Source organism: Hemicordylus capensis, chromosome 1 (genome assembly GCF_027244095.1).
Source record: "Hemicordylus capensis ecotype Gifberg chromosome 1, rHemCap1.1.pri, whole genome shotgun sequence".
In the NCBI taxonomy this organism is placed as follows: Eukaryota; Metazoa; Chordata; class Lepidosauria; order Squamata; family Cordylidae; genus Hemicordylus; species Hemicordylus capensis.
The window spans coordinates 31,513,856-31,540,202 of record NC_069657.1 but is presented as its reverse complement, the minus strand read 5'-3'; the positions used below and the strand labels follow the sequence as shown (position 1 = coordinate 31,540,202).

At 43.9% G+C, this 26,347-nt stretch overlaps 1 protein-coding gene across 3 annotated transcripts in view; it reads right to left on the bottom strand.

Moving 5' to 3' along the window:
* Positions 1 to 26,347, bottom strand: part of LOC128341064 (alpha-1-antitrypsin-like) — an 88,646-nt gene that overhangs the window by 5,451 nt on the left and 56,848 nt on the right. For 2 of the 3 annotated variants that reach the window (XM_053287133.1, XM_053287134.1), the window contains 4 exons: positions 24,485 to 24,549; positions 17,992 to 18,693; positions 6,429 to 6,699; positions 4,027 to 4,174 (listed from right to left, as the gene is read on the bottom strand). In XM_053287133.1, the coding sequence (XP_053143108.1) occupies positions 4,027 to 4,174; positions 6,429 to 6,699; positions 17,992 to 18,685 (1,113 nt within the window). In that variant the 5' untranslated portion in view covers positions 18,686 to 18,693; positions 24,485 to 24,549. Of the gene's footprint in view, positions 1 to 4,026; positions 4,175 to 6,428; positions 6,700 to 17,991; positions 18,694 to 24,484; positions 24,550 to 25,693; positions 25,832 to 26,347 lie in introns of those variants that run through there. The other variant, XM_053287131.1, reaches the window with a different exon arrangement.

Here is a 26,347-nt window from a genome sequence, read left to right as displayed (position 1 = left end):
TTTAATTATTATTATTTTACACAGTCAGGCAGGTGTTATTGACTGGTTTGTTTTATCCAGACATCGAGTCCTTCCCAAGGACCTGGGATGCCAGAATTTATTATTATTATTATTATTATTATTATTATTATTATTATTATTCTAGTTACACACAGTTACACACATATTATTATTCTTGTTACACACAGTCTACCAGAAGTTAGTGACTGGATTTGGTATTTTAATTATCGGGCCCTTTGCAAGGGTCTAGGATAACTAAAGAAAAAATAAAGATAGTGTCGTAGTATTCATGCTGTCTCGAGTAGTGTGGCCTTCTGTAGCTGATGTGTTATAATTTTATCGATGCCCAAGGTGTCAAGATGGTGTTCAAGTTCTTTTGGTATTGCACCAAGGGCACCAACAACTATTGGCACCACTACTGTTTTCTTTTTCCAGAGCCGCTCAATTTCAATCTGAAGATCCTTGTATTTAGTTGTTTTCTCCAGTTGTTTTTCACCAAGTCATCTATCCCCTAGGATTGCAATATAATCAATTATCAGAACCCGATTATTCTCAATGACTGTCAGATCCGGCGTATTATGCTCTAAATGCCTATCAGTTTGTATTAGAAAATCCCAAAGGATTTTTGCCTCCTCATTTTCTGTAACCTTCTCAATTGAATGATTCCACCAGTTCTTGCTTGCTGGCAATTTGTAATTCTTACAAAGGTTTGTGATTTTCTTACAGCAGAATACAAGGTGCTCAACCATCTCATCCACTTCCTTGCATAACCAACACTTACTGTCTTTCTGGGTCTTCTCAATTTTTGCTTTTATAACATTTGTTCGTAGTGATTGTTCCTGGGCTGCAAAAATGAGAGCTTCCATTTCTTTCTTCAGTGCCCCCTTCTTTAACCACTGCCATGTTGTCCTATTATTGACTTTTGATTGTATGTCATTAAAGAACTGACCATGCAATGGTTTGTTGTGCCATTTTTCTTGTCGATTCCTCATCTGCTGTTTTTTGTATTCATCCTTTGATTCCTTTATTTTCAACAGTGCTGTCTTACTCACTTCTTGTAACATTTCTTCTTGGCTGTCATTGATATATTCGGTCAATGCTCATTTTTCTTCTTCAACAGACTGTCTGACTTGCAACATTCCATGTCCACCTTCATTTCTTGGCAGGTACAGCCTATCAACATCACTTCTTGGGTGCAGGGCATGATTGATGGTCATTATTTTCCTGGTTTTCCGATCCAGTACAACCAATTCTGCTTGTGTCCAATCAACAATACCTGCTGTATATCGGATTACAGGAATTGCCCATGTGTTGATTGCTTTGATAGTGTTACCACCATTAAGTTTGGACTTCAGTGTCTTTCTTACTCACCTGATATATTCCTTACTAACTTTAGTCTTCACTTCAGCATGCTTGGTCTTGTCACTTTGGAGAATGCCCCAATACTTATAACTTCTCTCAGGTGACAGACTCTTTATGTTGTTTCCGTTTGGCATCTCAGTTCCTTCACTAGTTGTCATCGAGGGATTTATTGCCAATATAGCACATTTGTCCAGTCCAAACTCCATTGTGATATCACAGCTATAAATTCTAACTGTATTGAGTAATGACTCAATCTTGGATGGTGACTTTCTGTAAAGCTTTAGGTCATCCATGTTAAGAAGGTGGGAAAACTTAACTGATGTTTTTGAAGTTTGGTATCCATGGTTTGTTTTGTTCAAGATAAGGGATAGGGAGGTTACAAAAAGTAAAGGCGACAATGAGTCTGCTTGAAATATTCCTCTCCGGATGTTAACTTCTCCCACTTCTTCTCCATTTACTAGCAAATGAGTCTTCCATGTGTTCATTGCCTTTTTAAACAAAATTTTTAATGTTATCATTCACTCCAGTCATATCTAGGCATTTTAAAATTCAGTTATGTGGTAATGAGTCCAACGGTTTCTTATAGTCAGTCCAAGCTATATTTAGATTTGTCTTCCTTAACTTACAATTTTCCAAAAAACCATTTTGTCAATAAGAAGCTGATCTTTTGTGCCTCTTGTTTTCTGACGATTTCCCTTCTGTTCCATTGATTACAACTGGTTTCTTTCTATATGGTCTTGCACGGCATTTGCTACAATTACTGTCATAAACTTGAACATTATTGGAAGGCAAGTTATTGGCCTATAGTTACTTGGTACGGCACCTTTTTCATAGTAAGAAGACAAGTCGTGCCAGTTGTCATCCATTCATCAAGTTCTCCACCTTCCAGTATATCATTCAATTGCTTGGCTAATCTTTTATGTAAGCTGGTCAGATGTTTGAGCCAAAAGCCATGGACTTCATCCATTCCCAGTGCTGTCCAATTCTTAATCTTTTTTGCTTGGTTTTCAACCAGTTGGGGTGTTATTATCAAATCATCCGTTTTGGTTCCATACAATTTCCCATCAACTTTTTTTATCCATTCTGCATTCTTGTTGTAATCAACAGGGTTGTCCCTAATGTTTCTCCAAAACCCGAGTAGCTGTTCCCTCTCTGGTTGCACAATGTTATCCAATTTTTCTCCATTGACACTCTGATAAAACCAACATTGATTTGAATAGAAAAGGAAACTTTGTTGGTATTGCAGTACACAAGCATCGTATCCGCTGATCTTCTTTGCTATTGCTGTAATTTGCTGTTTCACAATTTTGAGTGCTTCTTTGATCTTCCTGGTATCCAAGTGGTACTTTTTAACTAAGTATTCCTTGATCTTTTCATTCTTAAGCTTTTTCTCTTTCATGTCCTTCAATCTGCTCTTAACTTACTGATCTTACTTTCCAATCTAACCTTCCATTTTGGTTTTTCCTTTTGTTGTATTATTATTAATAATAACAATAATAATTACATTTTATGTAATATTATCATTATTATTATATCATCATTAACAACTGGGTTATAAAATTAAACAAGTTCTACCAGCCACTAGTGGGGTAATTCTCTTGCCCTTTTATTGAAAGCAAGCAACAATCCAAGAAGTCTCTGCTTTTTCTGTCCCCCTCAATGGTGGCTGGCCGCTATCATTTTTTCCTTGATTTTCTTCACCTGAATTAGAATCATGCTGTGGGAGGTGGGGTTGTCATTTTTGGAAAGTCAGCTGCCGTGTTGAAGAAAAAGACCCTCATGAGAATTTTGGAGAATTTTTGAGAGTTCAGTAGAAATTTCCCAGAATTCCCCCTTTCATATTCTCCCCCTGAGAAGTTTTGGGGACTATTATGGGGGCCTATTCTCACCAAGTCAACTTTCAAGAGCCCTATTCATGCATTTTGAGAAGTGTGGACACTGTACACACTTACAATGTCCATGGGAGAATGCCAGGGGCGTAGCAAGGTTAGAGGGGGCCCAGAGACAAGATTTTAAAATGGGTCCCTCGCTGATATACACACACAAACACACTTCACAATATATAGTGCACTCACACTCACATACCCATTATGAATACGGTGAATATCCAGTTCACATTGAACCTAGTTTTTTTACTCTCTGCTCCTGCTGATCTCCAAGAGACTCAACATAATTCATAGGGGGTGCAACATGGGCGGTTGGGTAGTCAAGTGATGTGCCTCTGGGGGGCCCCTCGAGGCAGTGGGGCCCCAAGATGACTGCCTCCCCTTGCCTAATGGTAGTTACGCCCCTGGAGCATGCCAGCAAGCTGACATGTTCCACAGGCTTGTCCCCATTCTGACCATGAGTATAGCATTTGTCTGCAGAGACTAATGTGGTACTCAAGGAGAATCCTCCCAGCAGTAAGGAACACTGGGTTCCCAGTGTGCCTAATCTTGGGTAGGAGCTCTCCCTCCCCAGCAATTGTCTCTTAAGGCAAACTCTGACGCATGAACTGCAGGGGGGCAAGACTATGGCTACGTCAGCAGAGGGACGAGGGTGTTTCCAGGACACTTGTCAGATTGCATGAACAGGGATAAGCAAAGCAAAGGTAGCTTTGCTTTCATCTGTTTACAACATTTCCATTTCCCTTCTCATGGAGGGGGGAAAAAAGCCCCAACTTACTTCTGAGAGCCTGTGTTGTGGCTTCCCTGTGATTCCAGATAGATCTGCCTTATCGGTGAACACATCGACTATACCCAGAGGATACATGATCCCTTTTAGGTTAAGTTTTCCACTAACCGTGCATTTTGGAATGTACACATCTGTTGGGCTATTGAGAAATAAAACAAAAAGAGAGAATTTGTCAATCGTATGAGAAAATACAATGCATAGGAACCTAGGAAGCTGCCTTATATTCAGTCAGACCATTGGTCCATCTAGCTCTGAATTGCCTGCACTGACTGGAAGGAGTTCCCCAAGGTTTCTGATAGGAGTCTTTCCCAGCCCTACCTAGGGATGTCAGGGATAGAACCTGGGACCCTCTGCACACAAAGCAGATGGTCTAACACCGAGCTAAAGAATAGTCAGAATATTTACGTTTAAAATCTGTGCAAATAGGTAACCATCAGACAACCACCCGGGATAATTCAAGTCTGAAGTGGTATAGCCCATTCCACTGCCACATTCACCTCTTATTCTGCTGCTCAGACCCAAACTGAGCATGATATATCATAGTAAGCAATTTGAATGGGAAGGTAAATTATACATTTAAAAAACAAGTAATAAACACATAAATGTTGTCTCCCTGCTATCTGGAAGACAACACAGGGGATACTGTTCTTGGAAAACATTTATGTGAATATCATCGCTATCATGATTTCAAAGTTATGATAGTTGACCAAGCACAATCCTATAGGTTTCAGAGAATTAATATACAAAAAATATTGTCACAGAAGGAAATGAGGTGGATGTTCCTTGTAACTCTCAGCAATTAGAACTTTGGAGTTTTTACCCATTGTCTTATGGTAAAACCATAAGTTAGCTTCTTTGAAGAGGCCAACAGTTATTCATATTGTTATTAAGGACAGATCTACATTTTTAACACATGAAGTGTGTCTCTTAGTGTCAGTCCAACAAGAATTTACAGAAGCATAAAATAGCATTGAGTCCTGCTCCTTGGAGCAGACAACAAAGTGAGTGCTGAGTTCTGAGTGCTGAGACTCTGAGTTCACAGCAGTTAAGGTCACACACTGTTCTTTTTCTGAACAAATGGACAAATTTGTCCATGTTAAAAATGATTTAAAAAAAATAAACTATTAACCTCACTGGCTTGGGACTCCGAGGGGGAGCTGTGGTCATACCTGCCTTGCACCCAAACCCACTTTGGTGCCCAGGCACCCCCCAGGGGGGCAGTTGGGGCATCCTCAAATCCCCATTATTCCCTATAGGAAAATGCAAAAAAAAAAAAAAAATCTCCCCCCCCCCCCAAAAAAAATCATCTAGAATCACAGGAGTGCCTGATTGCTTTGGAGTTTGGATGGTAGTTGGCACCCATGGATGCCTACCACACCAACCCAGTTTTGGGGTCTCAAACTTTTGAACCATTTCAAATAGAACTAGGCTCTGTTTGGTTCGAACTCGGACCAGCATTGCCAATTCAATGCCCTGTTTGGTTTGAGTTCAAACCTTCGAATTGAACCAGTTCGAATTCAAACTGGTTTGAATTTAAACCTGTTTGCACATCACTAATGCAGTATTCAAGGTGTGAACTTTGTGCCAATTGCCCATTCACATTAATGGAACTGGCTATAGAGAAGAAAGTACCATCCTAAATGTACACCCCAAATCTATATGAACTGGATTTTAGTCATGTATATAAATCCAGTTTAAGAGAATCTTTGTCTGTGGAAGCAAAAAATAAAGTATTGTGGTACCATAAAGTCTAACAGAGATATATTGGGCAAAAGCTTTAGTAGATGAAATCCTCCTTCAAGAGATGCATATTTGTCCATTCTATGTATCTGATGAGGGTAAGAACCTCCTTCATGTCCAACACAGGGCCCATATCTACTGGCTCCATGGTACACATGTGCTGGATTTTAGACTTTTGCAAAGTCTTGAGGTCGATGGCCTTAATCTAATTCCAAAAGAGTGCTAGACCATGTCATGAAAACAAACCAAATAGTCTTGTGTCACCTTAAAAACTGTTAGATGTATTGTGGCATACGTTTTTGTAGGCAATAGCCTCCTTCGTCTGCTACATTTCTGTCCAATTAATAATTTTTATCTTTATATCTCACTCCAAGGAGTGGGGTATAAATTTAAGTTGTTTCCAAGGATCCCAGAGCACTACACATGGTTTCATACTTATATATCTCAACAACCCTGTGAGGTAGGTTAGGACAACAGATAAGTCACCCACTGAGTTCAGTCATGAAACAGGGATTTGAACACAGATCTCCCCAGTCCTAGTCCATGCATATGAGGAAGCAAAACCTTTCTTTCCATAGCTGATCCCAAATTTGTGGGTTTAAAACCTTACTATAAACTGCTTGGCACCAGAGGCAAAAGTTGAAAGCTTTTACCTCTTTCTCAGTTTTCTCTTCCAGGACTGCAAAACTTCACATGACAGACTGTTGACCACATTGTCCAGTTGCCCTGGGTCAGGCAGGATAAAAAATGCAGCCGCATGCCCGTCATAGGGCATTTTTAGAACAGTACAAGACCACTCATCGTCACGACAATTTTCAAACATGCCCATCTGGAACATCATTGGCACTTTCACAGCGGTGTAAGGATTCACATAGAAGTCGTGCAGTTCGGTGTACTTTGGGTTAAAAGGCTTCTTCCACTTGGCTTAACAAAGAAAGAAAGTGTTAGTGGACATTTGAAGAAGAAAGCACAACTATTGTTACTAATTAGAACAACCTTATTATTATGTGCATCTTATTGTGCACAAGAAGATATGTATACTTAGAATATAATCACTTAGGGCAGTTAAGATCGAGGCTCCGTTTTTAACTCCAGCCTGCAACCCAGGACTCATAGATAGTGTTTATCTTACATATTATCCACCCACCATCTTTTTATCCTTATCACTCTGTCTAGATATATCCTTTTGCCTCTTTTTCCTTCAGGGGCACAATGCATTAGGGATATGTGAGCTAGATGTTAGCCTAGTACGGCTTGAATCCGGACCAGATTTGAGTCATTACGGGTGGCTTGGGCTTGACTGAGCCCAGCCAGTTCCAGGCCAGCCCACAAGCCGGCCAAGCCAGCTCGTGGACTAGCTTGGGAGGGTTATACTAAGGAGAATCCAACTAGGATTCCCCATTTCCAAGTAGAGGAGATTTCCTAGCTTAGAAAGGCTTGCCTTTGACTTTAAAGTGGTGGGGGGCAGGCAAAATGCTTTACTTTTACCTTTAAAATGAAGCTCTGCTGGTGGTGTGGGCAGCTGCCATTGCAGCTGCTGTGGCGGTGGATATTCTGCACGCTCAGAGGCCAGAACCGGGTTGCAGCCGGCCTGGATTATCGTTTTGGAGGCTGGTGGGGTGGTTGAAGGAGCCCCTTTTTCCATTTCCAGGTCAACGGCTACTGCAGCAGCCGCCCCCAGCACTAATGGGGCTTTATTCTAAAGGTAAAAATAAAGTGTTTCGCCCACTCACACCCACTGGTTTAAAATTAAAGGAAAGCCTTTCTGGGCTAGGAAATCCCCTTTACAAGTATACCCCCACCCTGGACCAGCCCATGAGCCATTTCCGACAACTGAGAGGACAGTCCAGTTATAACTCGGACCAGCACCCCACTTTGGAGGGCCAGGCCGGTTCAACCTCAGACCGCCTAAACTGGCCCAGCTTGATGGCGAGCCTGACTCAATGCAAGCTGGCTGGCACATCCCTACGATGCATTTCCCTCACCACAGAGGAATTACAGAGACTCTCCATTCATCCGGGAAGGGAACGTCTAGATCAGTGAGTGATGTTTCCATTGTTGCTCTTCCTAAAAGCTGGGCTCAATCTCCTAAAATAGAAGAGCTAGATAAGTATGTTGATTCTCTGGGAAAGTAAATGGCAGGAGTTCATTAGGTTATGGTCTGTAGGTACATGGGACAGCTTTCTTGCTGAAACCAAGTCTGGCCAGTGCTTGACTGGAAGAACACCTAAAGCCTTATTCTGACATTAATAAGAAGCCTTATCCAGACATTTGGTCCATCACATGACCAAACCGGCTTATGATGGGGAAGGCAGGAGCCTACCTGCCTTCCCCCCATGAAGAGGGCCCTGCCACCCACTCAAGTAGGAGGCAGGGGGAAGAAAGCCAAGCCAGAGATAGTCCACAAGACACCAACTTCAGGGAAACTCTTTCCCTGACCTCCATGGTAATGATGGCTGCTGGCAGCTTATGAATATGAATATAAATATGACAAATATTTATATACCACTTTTCAATGAAAAGTTCCAAAGCAGTTTACATAGATATAAATAAATAAAATTGATACCTGTCCCCAAAGGGCTCACAATCTAAAAAAGAAACATAAGATAGACACCAGCAACAGCCACAGGAAGGATGTTGTGCTGGGTATGGATAGGGCCAGTTGCTCTCCCCATGCTCAATAAAGAGAATCACTGCTTCTAAAAAGGTGAGAGCAGCTGCCAGCAGCCCAAGCACCCAGACAACCAGAGAGCGAGGTAGGAGGCACACGTTCATCCTCCTACCTCATGTTTAGCTTGGCTTCAACACAGGGCTACCCAGGGGAGGACTGGTGGGATTGGGAGTGATCCTAGCACTGCACACAACCACTTCTACCTGGGTTAGCCTTGTCGTACCTGATTGGGCCGGTTGTGTGGACGACCTTATTATATTGTATCTATGTTTGGATGTCTGTACTTGAATTCATTTTAAAAGTGAACATGGGTACAGGTCCCCCTAAAATGCATGTTACAGATAGGAAGTGTACTGCTGTACCTGTGTTCAACATAACATGTGAATAACTGTACCTGTGTAAGATCTGTACCTGTGCATGCTGTACATGTGTTCTATGAGTGTTGAACATAAAGGCCACATTTGCACATAATGCCAAACCAGGATTGGAGGGGGCAGAGGTTGAAATTTGTGTATGCCCGAATGTGTAAAACTGTGGTTTCACAGCAAAAAGCAACCTGAGGTTTCACTGTTTTGAGATCATTCTCTTAAAGGAATGGATGCAGCTGTTGAATCAGCTGAAGTTTGCGGAAAGTGCTCTTGGCCATAGCTTCCACCTGAGATACCAGGGTGAGGCCTGGATCCAAGAGCACTCCCAAGCTGTGTACCTGTTCCTTTTGGTGGCGTGTAACCCCAACCAGCACAGGAAGATCTAACTCACCCCTCAAATTCCAATCTCCCACAATGAGCACCTCCATCTTGCTTGGATTCAGCTTCAATTTGTTATCCCTCATCCACCACATTACTGCCTGCAGGCAGGCATTTAGGGAGTGGGTGCCATTTCCTGATGTCAAGGAGAAATAGATATGGGTGTCATCAGCATACTGATAACACCCAGCACCAAATCTCCTGATGACCTCACCAGCAGTTTTATCTAAATTTTAAAAAGCATTGGAGACAGAATGGAACCCTGAGGGACTCCATATAATAGCTCCTGTTTCGAAGAGCAACCGTCACCAGGCTCCAACATCTGGAATCTGCCTGAGGGATAGGAGCGGAACCACTGTAAAGCAGAGCCTCCTATCCCCAATTCCCCCAGGCAATCCAGAAGGAAAACATGGTTGATGGTATTGAACGCCACCAAGGTATCCAAGAGAACCAACAGAGTCACACTCCCTCTGTCGATTTCCTGGTAAAGGCTGTCTCAACCCCATAGCCTGCTCTAAAGCCAGTTTGCAATGGGTCTAGATAATCAGTTTCCTCCAAAACTGCCTGGAGCTGGTTAGCCACCACTCTTTCAATCACCTTGTCCAACCATGGTAGATTGGAGACTGGCCTATAACTATCCATCACTGAGGGATCTAAGGAAGACTTCTTAAGAAGTGGTCTAATCATTGCCTCCTTCATCTCATCCTTCAGGAGAGCCCTTAAAACCTATCTGTTTGGCCGGGCCTTCCAGGGCTTTTAAATGAGTGACAAACTGTTTTAAATTGTTGCCCTGATTTTCCAGGGGTTTTTTTTAGCTGTTTGAATTGTTAATTTGCTTTTATTCTGTTTTTATAGTTTGATTTTAACTGTTGACTTGTTTTAATTGTTTTTACCATGCTGTAAACTGCCCTGAGCCATTTTGGAAGGGCAGTATATAATAAATAAATAAATAAATAAATAAATAAATAAATAAATAAATAAATAAATAAATAAATAAATAACAAGGCCATCTCCAACAATTTCCCTGTTAGATAAAAGTAGCCAAGTCAGGCAAGGATCCAGAGAACAAGTGGTTAGCCACAGCGCCCCATGCAGCTTGCCCACATCCTAAGGCATCACAGATTGAAACTGATCCAATCTAATAGTGCAAGAGGGATTGCTGGACACCAACTTAATAGACTCTGCAAAAACAGTGGAGTCCACGTCAGCCCGAATACAAGAGATTTTGTCCACAAAGAACCCATTCAAAACAACACAGTGTGAGAGTGAAAGCCCATGAGAGATGCATGTGGGCTGGATGGCAGATGCCGCCCAGCCTGGTTGCTCAACACAAGCAAGCTGCAGGGACAGGTACCCCAGTAACACCTTTCCCTGTCTGGGTGACTGCCAGTCCAAGAAGAAGCAGTCCAAGCAGTCCCTCTGCCAGTTCGATCTATTGGCACATATCCATGCATGTTTTTGACCAGCCACCCTACTTTGCTGAGATCGCTGCTAATTGGGCTCCCCTCTCCCATCAATCCCCATGGTAGATGATCAGTATACTCTGCAATGCCGGTCCAAACCCGGGGAATTTGAACGAGTGTAAAGCTTTATCCCTGGTCCCAATGTTTCCCTGGTCTGCCCATCCTGTACAACCTGGACACATGGAGTGACCATTATTCCTTGGGAGTATGAAAGGGTTGCCTGGAGCGGAGGCAAGTTCTATTATTTACCGGTGTACAAGTATTTACACAGTGTACTTGTTCTATTATTTACCAGAGAGAACAAGGGCCCCCACACAAGCGGGGGGCCCTTGATTTGGATGACCTACCTCATGAGAGTGCAATCCAATGGAGGCCCAAAGCTCACTGAGCCTCTAGTGCTCCCCGGTGGACTGGTCATCTCATGCAGCCCAGGCAGCAAGCTGATACAGGGCAGGAGTGTGCTTGGGTGTTCCTGGACTGCTTTGCCAGGGTCAGCCATTGCAAGAGCATCCATGGTTATAGTGAACCAGACCCCAGGGTTTCCTCGCCCCATATACATATTCCCTCTTAGGAAGTCATCATGATCACTTCATGGAGTGACAGAAAATTAGTGCCCTCCTGCATCCACCCATTGCTAGTAATTATGCCTGTGCATGGGGCTCTTACCAGGGTGGTGGTGCAACTCTTCTCAGGAGAAGGGCTTAAATGCCATTAAAAGGGATTTAAATGTCCTTTCCCTGCTGAGTGAAGGCAGTCTATTCCAAAAAGGCATGATTGTACTCAGCACACCCCCTTGAAGGTCATGGCCAATGGCTGCCACCCTGCAGATGTCCTGGCACCTTGCCCACAGTCTGGTGACTTTAGCTCTACGGAGCTTTCTGGGATACAGCCTCGGTGGATCAGGAAGAGGGAGAGGCTCCCCTTCCCCGAAGATGGAAGTTGCTGGGCTGTGGTTGGATGATGGGATTCGAGGTTACAAAAATTAACCTCAGGTTTGTCTACCTGCAGTTTGCCATTACGTGTGAATGCGGCCAAAGAGTAAATAGAGCTTTTGAATCCAATTAATGCTGCCTTGAATTCCATCATGCAAGACAAGAGAGATATTATTAAAATAAATGTTTTACAAGATTACAATTAAGAAATATCTGCATTACAAACATAAATATAAATAAAAGGGCCAATTACTTTCTTCCAAACGTTTGATAATCACCACAAAGGCAGAAATTACTGGTGACACAGTAATTTCATATTCTTTGTACTCATGGAGGGCTGAATTATGTCATCTGAGCGATGTAGCTAGGCAATTTTCCTTACTTAGTATAATCCTGAAATCAAGCATTGAAATAGTTTATTTAAGCACATCTTGTTGGTTTGTCAAGGAGAGTGGGTCTTGTAGTAGCAAGCATGACTTGTGTCCTTAAGCAGGGTCTACCCTGGTTGCATATAAATGGGAGACCACATGTGAGCACTGTAAGATATTCCTCTCAGGGGATGGAGCCTTTCTGGGAAGAGCAGAAGGTTCCAAGTTCTCTCCCTGGCATCTGCAAGTTAGGGCTGAGAGAAATTCCTGCCTGCAACCTTGGAGAAGTCACTGCCAGTCTGTGTAGACAATACTAAGCTAGATAGACCAATGGTTTGACTCGGTATATGGCAGCTTCCTATGTTTCTATGTTTTATCACTATAAGGCCTTTGGCAAGTCACTTAATCTCTCTGTACTCTCTTGGTTTCCTCATTGGTAATTTGGGGATAATAATGCTTTCCTGCCTAATAGGGATATTATGGGAATTCATTAAGTAAAACTTGGAAGTCCTAAAGTCCTCAACATGACTCTGTAAAAAAAAAAAGGGGGGGGAGGGCATTTTGTTTTATTGTGACTAAAATTAATTGTCCAGTCCAGAAGAATTTAAGGTGAAGCAGAAGAAGAGAAGCCTATACAAGTCACATTTTGCAAGGAGAATATTAACAGGAAACCATAAACCTTTATAACTTTGTTTATTCAGTAATTTATTGTGTTTTTTTAAAACCGAACTGCTGATAGAGGCCTCTTCATTTTGCCACCTCAAAAACACAAGATTCCATTTGTATTTAAACATAAATTCAGAATTAATTTCTGGATTATACTCTTGGATTATACTCTTTCGGGGTGTAGGTGAGAGTTGGGACGGCATGTTGGAATGCTACTCAATGTGGGTGCAGCAGCGCAGGGAGTGGGGAGACCTTTCTTCACACAGAAAGATCGCACTGATGAAGAAAGACAGTGAGCCAGTTCAGATGAACCTCAATCTGCTGCCACTCCTACACATGAACACCCCCATCCCTATGTCACTCACAGACGTGCTGACATATTCTTGACACATCCTTTAAGGAGTGATCATCCAAATTGCCCCCTACACCTGTGCAGAGTAGCAATTTGATCACCTTTGAGTAATTACCCTTGCCGAGAATGTGTCAGTACATCTATGAGTGGTGTGGAGCAGGCACATTCGGACCGAGGCCCCAGCCTTAGCAGATTTAGAAGAGGTGGCTGGCTGACGTTAATCTGAATTTTCTCATTAACCGACATACTGTGCAGGGGTACATCAGCCTAGTAACACTGCAAGCATGCAAATGCCATTCTGCAGAGTAAGCTCATTGGAAATAATGGGCTTACTCCTGTGCAACATCTTTTTTTTCCTTTTTTTTTTTTTTTGCCTTTGCAAAACTTTCACAATGTTACTGGGCTGATGTACCCATGTGTGGTATGTCAGCCAGCTAGTTTTCTATGCTCTGAAGTTTGTTTTAATTGGGAAAGCATTCAAACATTAGTCCTGTGTGAACAGGCAAGTATTCAATTTGGTGCACGCACGCGCACGCACACACACACACACACACACACACACACACACACTTATTTGTATTTGGCTGTTTGGATCCAAATATTTGGTTAATTAATTCATTCATTCAAATTTTTTTAATATTAATTTTAATATTTGGTTACCCAAATATTTCCCCATAGGACATATTGGCATAAAATGCTAATAATGCCTTCATTTCTTAACAGAATGGGATAAAAACAGCAGGAACGGTAGCCCCTTAAATGGCCATGATGCCTAGAAATTTTCAAATAAATTATTCCCTGCCTTCATATGAAGGAGTACTCTTCCCCTTTTTGGTACTCAATGTTATAGCTTCTGAATGGGTGGGCAGAACGTTCTTAAACATCTCATGGTGGTAGTACATTACATCAAATGTGTAGATTTTGAAGGTGATTGGCCCATAGTTTATTATTATCTTTCTTATTTAAAGTTTTAAAAAGCACAAACTAAGTTAAACTTGTGGCCCTTTCGGACACAGCATGAAACCTCGGCTAGAAGAACCTGTGGCTAATCTGTGAAGCTGGGAATAATCCCACAGACGATCATCCTGTTGTGGTTTCTCAACCTCTGGCCTCTGGAAGGAGGAACTCCTCTTTCTTCCTGGTTCACCAAAGCTCCATCCCAGAGAGTTTCATACCACTCATTTCACCAGACTATCACGATGTCAGTAGATCAACAACCATTAGCCACAATCTTCAAAGGCGTATGCCCAGTGCAATCATGCCTTTTTGGCATCGATCGCCTGCCCTTGACAGGGAAAAGGTGTTTTACTGTACTCTCTTGAGGTAGGCCATCCAACTATAGGGGCCCCCACTGATGTGAGGCTCTTGGTATCTCTAGTAAATAACAGAACTCATGCTCTGTACCTGTCTATCTCCATTCAAACCTTCCAGACTTCCAAGCAGTCCAGTCCACTCCATGAGCCCAAGCGGTTTCGGATGGGAAAGATGAGAGATGGATCCCACATCCACAGCCAGATAGGCTGGACTAGGACCGGCACTGCGGCATATATAAATCACCCGGGGCAGGGCACTCACATTCATCAATCCCTGGCAAGCCAGGTGGCCATGCGGGGCAAAGGGGCATGGCTATGTGTTGCGGGGAGACCAGATTGTGAGAGGGGGTGCTTGGACTCCTGCTTCACGACAATCGCTGGGACTGGGAAAGTATGTCTGGGGTACCCTTTCCCAGGGCTTGCATGGATCTAGGAAATGGGTTGGACAGCAACAGCCTTCCAGTCTGCATGCATGTCTCTGTGGCCAGGCACTCTTATGAGAGAGTGGTCCTTGGGAGAAGGGAGCGTGCATCTATTGCAGGTGTTGTCACACTGGGATCTTGGGCTTATCCCTGTTTCCCTTTAGATGGTTCTGCTCGTAGGTTACAGCTGAGACTGCATGCTTGCACCCCAGGGGAATGGTCTGCGGGCCCCTTCCCCTACAAACGGGTACAAAAAGTAGAACAGAACCACTTAAAAAATCTAGGGGCTATCTTTTAACCCCAAATTCAGGTTATCCCACTGGTGGTATACTTTCCTTTGCCGGTGTGCATGGTACATAGGAACAACATGGGAACATAGGAAGCTGCCATATACGGAGTCAGACCATAGGTCCATCTAGCTCAGTATTGTCTACACAGGCTGGCAGTGGCTTCTCCAAAGTTGCAGGCCGGAATCACTCTCAGCCCTGTCTTGGAGAAGCCAGGGAGGGAACCTGGAACCTTCTGCTCTTCCCAGAGCAGCTCCATCCCCTGAGGGGAATATCTTACAGTGTTCACACATCTAGTCTCCCATTCATATGCAACCAGGGCAGACCCTGCTTAACTAAGGGGTCAAGTCATGCTTGCTACCATAAGACCAGCTCTCCTCAATGTCCCAGTCTGGGGTACCTCGAAGCCAGGGAGTCAAGGCTAAACATTTACACACACACACACACACACACACACGGGTGAGGGCACCCCTCTATGCAGTTGGAGGGAGCAGCACCATCCATGGGAAACTTAACAATAAAGACACTGTCCAGTCATCCAGGGAAATAAATGCCCTGCTGCCCCACCAGACAGTACACACATCATCTTTGAAAGGGTGCCTTGCTGGGCAGCCATACTCGATCAGGTGTGTTATTAATGAAAAGGTTTCTTGCGCATGTGCACAAGGTATCCCCTTCTCCGGATGGAAGCTGTTGAAATCGTTTGTATGGTATTTGCAAGTAAATGTCCTGCATGCCAGGTAACGTGCCAAGGTGTGTGTTGCAGGTTTTGCAAAGAATCCAATCAAATGGACAGAGACAGACACTAGATCTGTCGGGCTACGAGTTGTGTCTTCCTTTATATGACTGGACAGCAGGAAGGGCTCCATGGTTGGGCTTTCCACGGATTTATGCCCAGGGTCAGCACATTGGTGTTTCCACCAAGCGACATAATATCGTTCCCCTGTCATGTGTGTAATTTGTGGGGAAACAACAACAGATTCCGGAATGTGCTTCTCCCTGCTGAAATAAGAGCCTAACCATCTCTGACAACTTTTTAAAAGCCTCTAAAGACTGACTTTTTTCCTCACCCAACCTTTTTAATAGGATTGTGGTTTTAAATTGTTCTAAGGATTTCATTTCTAATCTGTTTTATGTTGTTGAAAACTGCCCAGAGACAGAGGTTTGGGGCGGCCTACAAATTTGAAAAATACATACATAGATACATAGATACATACATACATGCTCTTCTTTGAACCAAAAGCAAAATATAATTTCTCTATGCAGGAAGAAATTCCACTTCATCTTTTATGAGATCACAAAAGGACCATTCGTTTGTCTTCAGCATATAAAGCTACCTAAGACAGAGTCAGAGGTGGGCCCTCCAAGAGGCAGGGTGAGGCAGTCCCCTCAGGCATGAGGGCAGGGAGGGGTACAGGGTCAGTACGTGCTCGCGCCCAGCCACCATGGCACCACCCCAAAGGTTTCCCTGTCATCCACCTCTACTGCCCTCCTTTGCCCTACTATAGCACACTGCTCATTTCCCCCTGTTAGGGGCACACCTTTGGTGGCATCCTCTGACAACCCTTGCAGGTCACCACTGCTCTCTTGGCAGCATATTTATTTATTTATTTATTTATTTATTTATTTATTTATTTATTTATTTGATTTCTATGTCACCCTTCCTAAATAAATAAATAAATAAATAAATAAATAAATAAATAAATAAGGCTTGAGAATGCTGGGAACCCACCCCCAGATAGGGGACATCATATTTCCCTCTTCAGGCAGAAAAATGTATTGGGTTGTCCCCATCCAGAGTCAGGCTATGTTCCATCTAACTCAACATTGCCTTTACTCCAGATAGCAGTTTTCTAGGGGTTTCAGAAAGAGGGCTCTCTTATCTCTAGCTGGAGATGCCAGGGCTGGAACCTCAAACCTATGGATGGAGACCTTGGCAAGACTCCCAAGGACACCCAAAGGAACACAGGAAGCTGCCTTATACTGAGTCAGACCATTGGTCCATCTTGTCTACACTGATTGACAGCAGCTCTTCAAAGTTTCAGGCAGAAGGATTTTCCAGCACTACCTGGAGTTGCCAGGGACTGCTCCTGAGGTCTTCAGCATACTAAGCAGGCGCTCTACCACTGAGCTACGGCCCCAACCCCAAAGGGGAATATCTTAGAGGAGACAGTGCTCACATGTAGTCACTCATCAAAATGCAAACCAAGGTGAACCCTGCTTAGCAAAGGGGAGTACATGTAATTATATGCTTGCTGCTGCAGGATTGGCTCTCCATCCCAGGGAGCTGCCTGCTTAGCTGGGAAGCGATCAACTTGGTTTCTGGATAGGTTCAGGCAGGGCGGGTGTGTGATCAGAGGTGTTCTTATCCCTGGACTTCGGGGCCAAAGTCCAGGGCCTCCACACCCCCTGGGGGCCCCCAAATCATCTTTAGTCTGTCCTGGGTGGTGCTCTCAAGAACCTGCGTGTTAAAAAAATGGTGCTTAACTTAGCAATAGCAATAGCAATAGCAATAACATTTATATACCGCTTTATAGCCGGAGCTCTCTAAACGGTTTACAATGATTTAGCATATTGCCCCCAACATTCTGGGTACTCATTTTACCGACCTCGGAAGGATGGAAGGCTGAGTCAACCTTGAGCCCCTGGTCAGGATCGAACTTGTAACCTTCTGGTTACAGGGCGGCAGTTTTACCACTGCGCCACCAGGGGCTGAACTTGCAGTGGAGAGGCCTCCAAAGGCCTTTAGCGTCAGGCTCCAAAATTATCGAGTGGCACCTCTGTGTGTGATTGTGTACAAACCTGCAGGGTCCATAAAATTCCCCCTAGATTTTGAAAGCTCTGAGGTCTGTAGGTGGAGCTCAAAGGAGCTGGCCCTGTTCTAAAGGATGCCATCTGCAGACCAAGAGCAATGTGTGCAGTAGATAGGCAGCTCTTCCCACCTTAATAACGGGAAACCCAATGCATGATGCTGGGAATGCTCCCTGAAATCTTACCTTTCATATAAATATAGCTCACCAGTAGTACTTCAGTAATTGGATTGATTTGGTCAACCAGCTTGGGAATCATCCCATGAGTTTTCTTTTCAATATAACTATTGATGTGTTGTTCAGTTTCTGCCGCATTCTTAAAATCTTCCATGAAAAGCTCTCCTCCATAGATGTTTCTAATTCCATCCAAAAATGCCTGTTGTGGACGCAGCTTGTTTTCGACAAAGAGGCAACTGCCTGTTTCCACTTGAAGACCATTCCCCTCATTGTTTAACCTGTAGAGGACATCATGGAAACCTTGATGTATCATGCTTTCCTGGATCTCTGCTGGGGTGAAGCTGAGTGTTCTGAGGATCTGATTTAAGGTGTTGGCCTTGGCACCCAGTGCCAGCATAGCAAATGCAGATGAGATGCACATGGGAGAGAAGACAAGGTTCTCCCTTGCCAGACTGCTCCTCTCAGCTCCATTGGAAGCCTGCCTTAAGAACTTGAAGGCAAAGTTGGAATTACTGTTGATGAATGCTGGGTTTGGCATCCGGACACTTCCTTGGATTTGACGGTTCATATTTGGTGGATATGGTTCATTTCCATAGTTGTCACAACTGTTGTCATTATTGTTGGGATAGCCAGAATGGTATGGGTAAGGACGGTTAGCACAGATCCCAATAGTTAGAAAGAACAGGAGAAAAATGGCCTTCATTGTCCCCCCTAAGAAACAGCCAAAAAGAAAGAAAGAAAACCAACAACAAAAAATTAAGTCTATATGTTCATTTTCATCAGATTCTTGTTAGAAAGAACTTGGTCATTTCCAGATAAGGAATTCCATTTCTTCAATTCTTATCTGGAATATCTCTTGATAAGATATTCCATTTGAAAAAGCAAGCTGTTTGTGTTAATCTGTTTCCAGATTACATGGCTCCCCTTTCATGCAATGTATTAGTGACTGTTCAGTCTGATTATTTCCTGCATGTGCTATTATGCAATGCCATCTGCTGGCCATTTGTGGCCATTTGTAGGGAATATGTGATGGACGTTGGATCTTTTGAGACTACTTTAAAAAATAGTTTGACTATTTTCATCATGGATTTCCCAAAAATGGCCAGCAGGTGGCACTGCATAAGAGTGCACAGAGGATGTAATCAATCTGAATAGCCCATTTACTTACAACATTACACAAAACTGAGCTATGTAATCTGGCTTCAGAGCAGGTAAACGCATATGTGGGCTCACAAAAATACCTCCAGCCCAGGTTGCTCAAAGCAGCAACCTTTTCAAATGGAATCTATCCTTCTCTGGAAATGGCCTGTGTGTGCTAAGCCATTATGAACCCTGCCTTTGAACCCTGCTCTGTTGCACAGTAGTTTATCCTGTTTCTCCCAACATCGTCTTGCAGAAGGTGGAACACTGAGATTCAGCATAGGCTAAGTATTATTACTACTGTCAGAGAGCTTCATAGTTCAGAAGGGAAGGATATGAAGCTCTCTAACAGTAGCAATAATACTCAGTCTCAGTATAGAAACATATAATAAAAGACGTTCAGAGCCAATGTGGTGTGGTAGATAGACCAAGGCTAGGGAGTTCAAATTCCCATGAAGCTGTCTAATTGACCTCGGGCAAGTCAGAGGCTGGGTTCACACAATCATCAAAATCAGGGTAGGAGGCAGGCTATCCTGGTTTGCAAAGATGGTCAAGGGTCTGGAAAACAAGACCTACCTACCTACCTATCATCTTTATACATAGATAGAGAGATAGAGATAGAGATAGAGATAGAGATAGAGATAGAGATAGAGATGCCTGAGAAAACAGTGAGGCTATTCAAACGATGGGACCAAATTGGGCTAGCGGAGGCTAGCCGGATTTTGCTGCATCGTGTGAACCATCAGGCTTGGCTGTGAGCCCGGTGGTTCCTAAGCGGGTAACCCGCCTAACTACTCCTGCCCTTAAACTAGGTTTGCAGAGCGAGCGCTCCGCAAACCTGGTTTTAAAAATCATGAGCAGCCACAGGGCAGCTCCGTGTCGTAGCTACTCACGAGAAGACCCCCGAGGGGAGGCAAAAAGCCACCTTCCGGCTCCGGGGGTATCGCCAGCATGCCCTGCGCACTTGCGCAGGGCATATTGGAGCTTCCGGGGGGCGACTGGCCCCCGCTCCCCCCAGCACCCACCGGCTCCGTAACGGAGCCGGCAGTCATGTGGGTGGCCACTTCGGCCTCCCAGAGCAGACTGTCTGCTCGTGTGCTGGGAGAGCAGGCTAAGCCCGCTCTCCCCGCTCACCCTCCCCAGGCAGGTCTCATTGATCGTGAGACCCGCCTCTGTGTCTTAAGCATCTTTTTAAAAGCTATCAGAGAAGGAGAAGCTCATATTTTGATAGGGAATGCATTCCAAAGCCCTGGGGCAGCCTGTGAGAAATGGATGAAGGAACTGGTATTTTTAGCTGGGAGTAGAGAAGACTGAGTGGGGACAGGATAGTGTGGTGTTTTGGGTTAATCCATTCTTTGATCCAAGCCAGCTTTTGAACGTAGAAGCAAGTTCAGTTTGGAGGATGGATGCATTAGGGGTTTGCAAACAGGTTTGATACTGAAGCAATTTGGTTCGAAGGTTCAGGGACAAGCCGGACCACCCCCAGTTTGGCTTGACCCCAGGCTGAACACACAAATCCAGCTCGGGGGCTTCAACGAGCCTTTTTTTAAAAAAAAGAAAAATATTCTTTTTTTAACTAACCCCCTCCGGGGGCGGGGGTTCTCAGAAGTGGCAGGGGGTCCACAAAGGTTCCCCCTCTATGCAAAAATCACCCAGTTCAAGTGGTCTTTGGCCCTTTCTGGGACTATTCCCTGGTTATGACCCAGGCCATGCAGTTATGACCCAGGCCATGCAGGCTCCTGCTGTGCATATGCGGTGGCCTCCAAAATGGTGGAATGGCACCAGGGAATAGACTGGAAAGGGTTGAAGACCACCTGAACTGGGCGATTTTTGCATAAAGGAGGGCTGGCAGGGGGAGGGGGAACCTCCGTGGACACACACACCCTGCCACCTCAGAGAAGCCCCCCAGAGAGGGTAAGTTTAAAAAAGAAGATTTTTTTTTTTTTTTTGAAAAAAAGTTCAATGATCACCTTGCAAAAAACCAAAACAAATAGTGGGGTTTGATGGGAGGCAAAACCAAACTGGCCCAATCTGGTTTGAACTCGAACTGAAATGGGAAAGGTGGTTTTGTGCACCCCCTAGGATGCATGGATGATCCTGCCTAGAAGTGACCACATTACAACTTTTTTTATTCGAGGGCACCAGCTTGGTCCCCAAAGTGGGGACCAACTCAGTAAAAAAAACCTTCATTGTGAGAGCCATTTCCTACTGTGCTGACACACAGTAGTGCATTTTTCTCCTTGCTGGGAGGACCCTTTAAGAGTGACAGAGCTAAAGAGCTCTGTGGAAAAGGGCCGCACTTCTCAGCACTCCATGCACACCTTTCAGTATGATGCAGGGGCTCAAGAGGGCTCCATTTCTCTTAAAGAACCCACACACACACACACAAGCACTGGGCAAAGTGAAGCACTGCACAGTGGGAATAGTTGTCTTGGCATGGAGCTGAATACGGCCCAGTATTCAGCTTTGATTCATGTTTCACACAGGCCCAATAGACAATTAGTCAGGGAGTGGCACCTAGGGTTGGTGGGGGTTACCACTATTATTATCATTCATTCATTCATTCATTCATTTCTATACCGCCCTTACAAAAATGGCTCAGGGTGGTTTACACAGAGAAATAATAAATAACTAAGAGGGATCCCTGTCCCCAAAGGGCTCACAATATAAAAAGAAACACAAGATAGACCCCAGCAACAGTCACTGGAGGTACTGTGCTGGGGGTGGATAGGGCCAGTTACTCTCCCCCTGCTAAATAAAAGAGAATCACCACATTAAAAGGTGCCTCTTTGCCAAGTTAGCAGGGACCACTAGTTGTGGTCCCTAGACCGCCTTTCAGTGAAGAGTATAGTTCTAGGAGGCGGAAACAGAAAATTACAGGACAATATATGGCACTGGAAATGTGAACATAAATGGGTTTAAAAAACAAAAAACCCACTAAGAAATTGTAAGGAAATACAAATGCCCGAAACAATGCCCATCATTAAAATAGATGCATGACACACAGCTTCTTCTTTTAAAAAAAGGAAAAGGAAAATCCCGAAAGCAGCAAAAATTCAAGTATATTATGCCGGTGTAAAAGGATAGCACTAACTCAAAGTGCAGGGGATTTTTTTCTCATTTACATGAAAAATTGATAAGAAATGGGAAGTCTGCAATTGCCTCAGATTCAGTCTGGCACCCTTAGAGGTGTTTTATCCAAGACTGCTCCACCAAAATGCCAAGCAGAACTAGTATTGCTAGTCCCTAATGCTCCATCACAAATAACAGCCGTTGCATGAAGTTCCATTTCCTTCATTTCCAGCCTCTCACACTGCCCCCAGCACTTTGCATATTCAGTTACATGCCCCCAAACAGGGGGTGATTATAATTGTGCCACAAGCACACCTGCTAGATGCTAGACCCCCTTTTGCTTGAGAATTCTACATGGAAATAAATTTGACTAGAGATGAGTTATTCTATTGCTTAATGGCTTATATTATTGGGATTACCTTGTATCTATAGTGACATTTTCCCCCTATAGAGTCTAGTGCATCCTGTTGTTCTAGATAAGCATCATACATTCCATTACTCTATAAAGAATACTAAACCTACTATAGGTTTAATTTTTAATATGGCCTTGGCTTACTCGTTCTTTTTATTTGAACGGATCAGAAAGCCTAGAAGTCAACTTTCCATTGCTGTTTTTAAACTGGATCCTCACATTACTTGTTCACATGTTTTACAGAATGTAACACAATATCACCCGTGAGTCCAAATTACCTACCTAACTTCTAATTAGGGAAGTAATGTTTTACCTTTAACCCAACTTTCCATGACATAAACTCACTGGCTCACATAACATGCAGAGTTTTGCTGGCATTTTGCAAACTACAGCGCTGCTGTATCTTCCAAATGCAAGTGGTGCTAGAGTGCACATGAGCAAATGCCAATGGAAATCATGGCTGTGCCACCACACAACACCCTCATGCGAATTCAGTGTTTGCACGTGTGCACTCTAGTGTCTGGCATTTGGAAGAATGCCGTGTGATATGGGAGTCATTCCTTCCTGTCCTGCCATCAGTGGATGGTGGAGAATGGCTCTCCTTCTCTGGCCATCTTTGAAGTCTTAGGAAATTGTCACCCTTAGGGGTGTGGCCAGGTACTTAGAAGATCTGGGGTCTTGGCACACAGCTCCACTTTTGATCATCAAACTCAATATAATAAATAGAATAGAATAGAATAGAATAGAATATATTCTATTATTATTATTATTATTATTATTATATCATAATAAATATAATATTAGGGTATAAAACTGAACAATAAAATAAAAAATAAAATAATAATAATACAGCACCTATGAAGGTGGAAGCAGCAGAGAGTTATGTGAAGCTAAGAACTCTCTCCCATGCTCTCTCCCATGCTCTGTGCAGGTGGCTTCATGACTGCAATTTTCTGGAAGAGTTCATGGAAAAGGGAAGTGGCTGATGAGATTCAGGGCTCTGAGCAATTCATTGGGGGCCCATGCCCCATTGGTCACCCCTCATGATGTTCTCAACGCCCCCTCCTTAATCTTCTTTTTTCTAAAGCTCAGCATACCTGCCTCTTTCAGTCATTCCTCATCTCACTTGCTGCTCCAGACATCTATTTTTCTAGTCTCCTCTGGCAGATCTGTTCCTGTCCATATTCCATTCCATGGGACAATATTCCTTGATGTCACGGATCGCTCTGGTTTTTGCCCATTAACTTACATATTCTCGCCACTATTGCTGCAAAAATCTCTACAGTTCCCATCTTCCGGTGCTTTTATGTTTCATTCACTATGTGTCTCTCTTAAAATCCCAAGTCAATGCCCACCTTTCCTCACTACTCCTCAGTCTTGTTTTTCTCATTCCCTCACTCAATTTTAATTAATGCTCTTATATATTCTGTCTGTTTAGCACATATTTCAAAAAGCATTATTGCATTTACCCGACTCCAAGAAGAGATTTTCCCCAAGTTTTTTGATATTAGAAATCAGGAGTTTGTCTTAAATTCAGAGTCCTGTTTCTTTCAAGTAAATGCAAATATAACCTGTATTTAACCTCTACTTTTTAAGCGGGTCATCTTAAATTCAGGGTTGTCTTCGATTCGAGTAAATACAGTATTGTTTGCTTAGATTTTTTTTTTTAACATCAGCCAATTAAAAACAAAATACTGGGATAGAAGCAAAGATCCTCCTAGCATACCGATGTTCTCCCACACAAGCATATAAAAGCAGTCTGAAATGTACAGACAAGCTACCTTTCAGATAAGTGATTTCACAGGTTATTATTTATCAGACACCAGTTGATAACTCATTCAACACAAATCCCACTATTCCAGGGGAACCTTTACTTACTGTGCAATCCGTGTTGTCCAGTAATTTTCTCCAGGTCTGCACAGCTCCTTGTTTTCCTTTACGCACTGGAGAGAAAGAAGAGCATCCTTTGGTACTGGCTAAGTTGTTTCTCTCAGGGTTCTGACTCATAACAGGAAAGGGAACGGGTTTTACTAGACTTCCCATTATGCTGAACATGCATGTGACCATCTCCCTCCTTGATGTTTGGGAACTGGTTTTCATCAAACTGAATCTCTTGTGAATGCGCACATAAATAATCCATCCACACCTCAATTGCTGTAATCTTCCAACTGATTATAAACAAAAGGGATGATCACAAGTGTCAATTAAATCCAAGCATCAAGAATTAGGTCGGTAATCACAATTTCTATCCAGGAGGCAACAGCCCTGTGTTTTTAGTGGCATCTACTTCCACCCTTACACAGCTAGCACTTTTAGTGCCATTTTTTTTTTTTTAAGGGGAAAGTTGATTTGTGTTTGAGAAATGGTCAGTCATACTAGGTGAAAGAACTGATGCATGCATTGTGGTAGTGTCCTCTGTTTCAAAACCATTTGCTTTCAAAGTATGAGCATCAGTATATGCTGGGGCTATTCACACGATTGTAGAAAATTAGGTTAGCCTTCCCTAGCCCAATTTTCTACAATTGTGAGAACCACCGGGCTCAGCTGCTCAAGTAGCCCACCCTTAAACCGGGTTTGCGGAGCGAGCACTCAGCAAACCCAGTTTTTTTAAATTGTGAGTAGCTGCGGCGCGGCTCTGTGCCGCGGTTACTCATGAGTAGACCCCTGGTGGGAGGCTGAAAAGCAGCCTCCCGGCTCAGGGGTCTCCCCAGTATGCCCTGCGCACTGCCCTGAGGAGCCGGCAATCGTGTGGGCAGCCGATCTGGCCGCCCAGGGCTCCCGCCCTGATCATCTGCGGGGAGAGTGGGCTTAGCCCGCTCTCCCCACTGAGCTCCCCAAACCGTGTCTCACTGATCGTGAGACCCGGCTCTATGTGTATGAATCCACAACAAAACGTTGCAGTATATCCCTGGTGTGTGGGTGGGATGATGAATGTTGTAAGTTTGTTGTGTGGCTGTGAGGCTGTTCTCACGACCAGCTGCATCAGAGCAGGAGCATGAAAAACTGGGTCGTGAGGCTCTTGTGGAGCCTCAGAACCCACTCCTGCCCTGCTGCTCCAGAGCAGGGCTACCCTGTTTTTAAGCCTACCCTTTAACAAAAGTTAAACAGCCAAAGCCCCATCTCCAAAGCCCAATCATGGTTGCGATCAGGGCTGTGTGCTGCAGCTCCTGGCAGCCCAGCTTCCCGCAGATCTCAGAGTGCTGCTTAAAGAGCAGCCAGGAAGCCAGGAGCTTCAGCATTGCCATGGGCAGCCTCTCAGATTCCTGTGCAATGCATTGTGGGATACTGGAGGGCTTCCTTCTCTTGATCCCCAGTGCTGTAAGCTCCGTCGCACCGGTGGTGAAGGCACACAGTGCAGCAGAGTTCTAGCAACCATCTGCTTGTGTGGGGGAGGCAGGAAGGCTCCTGCTTCCCCCCATCCAAGCCCTCCCTAGCTTCCAGGGAATTGGGCCGTGTGAACGACCTCTGTCCGTGTATGTCCATGCTCACATACAGTGATGAGCCGATTAACAAGTTCGGTGCGCAACTTCCCCCTCCATTCCTCAGCATGCTTCATACACATACAGTTGTTTTTAAATTATCTGGAGAGGGTGGAACCCCCTCTCCCACACCAAGAGCTGAAATGTGACAAACCCCTTTCCCCACAGAAATACAAATGTGTGAAATAGCTGGTGAGAAAACTAAAGAGATTTAGACACATTTCCCTTTGAAAAGCAGCATGGTGACTTCTTGAGAGGATAT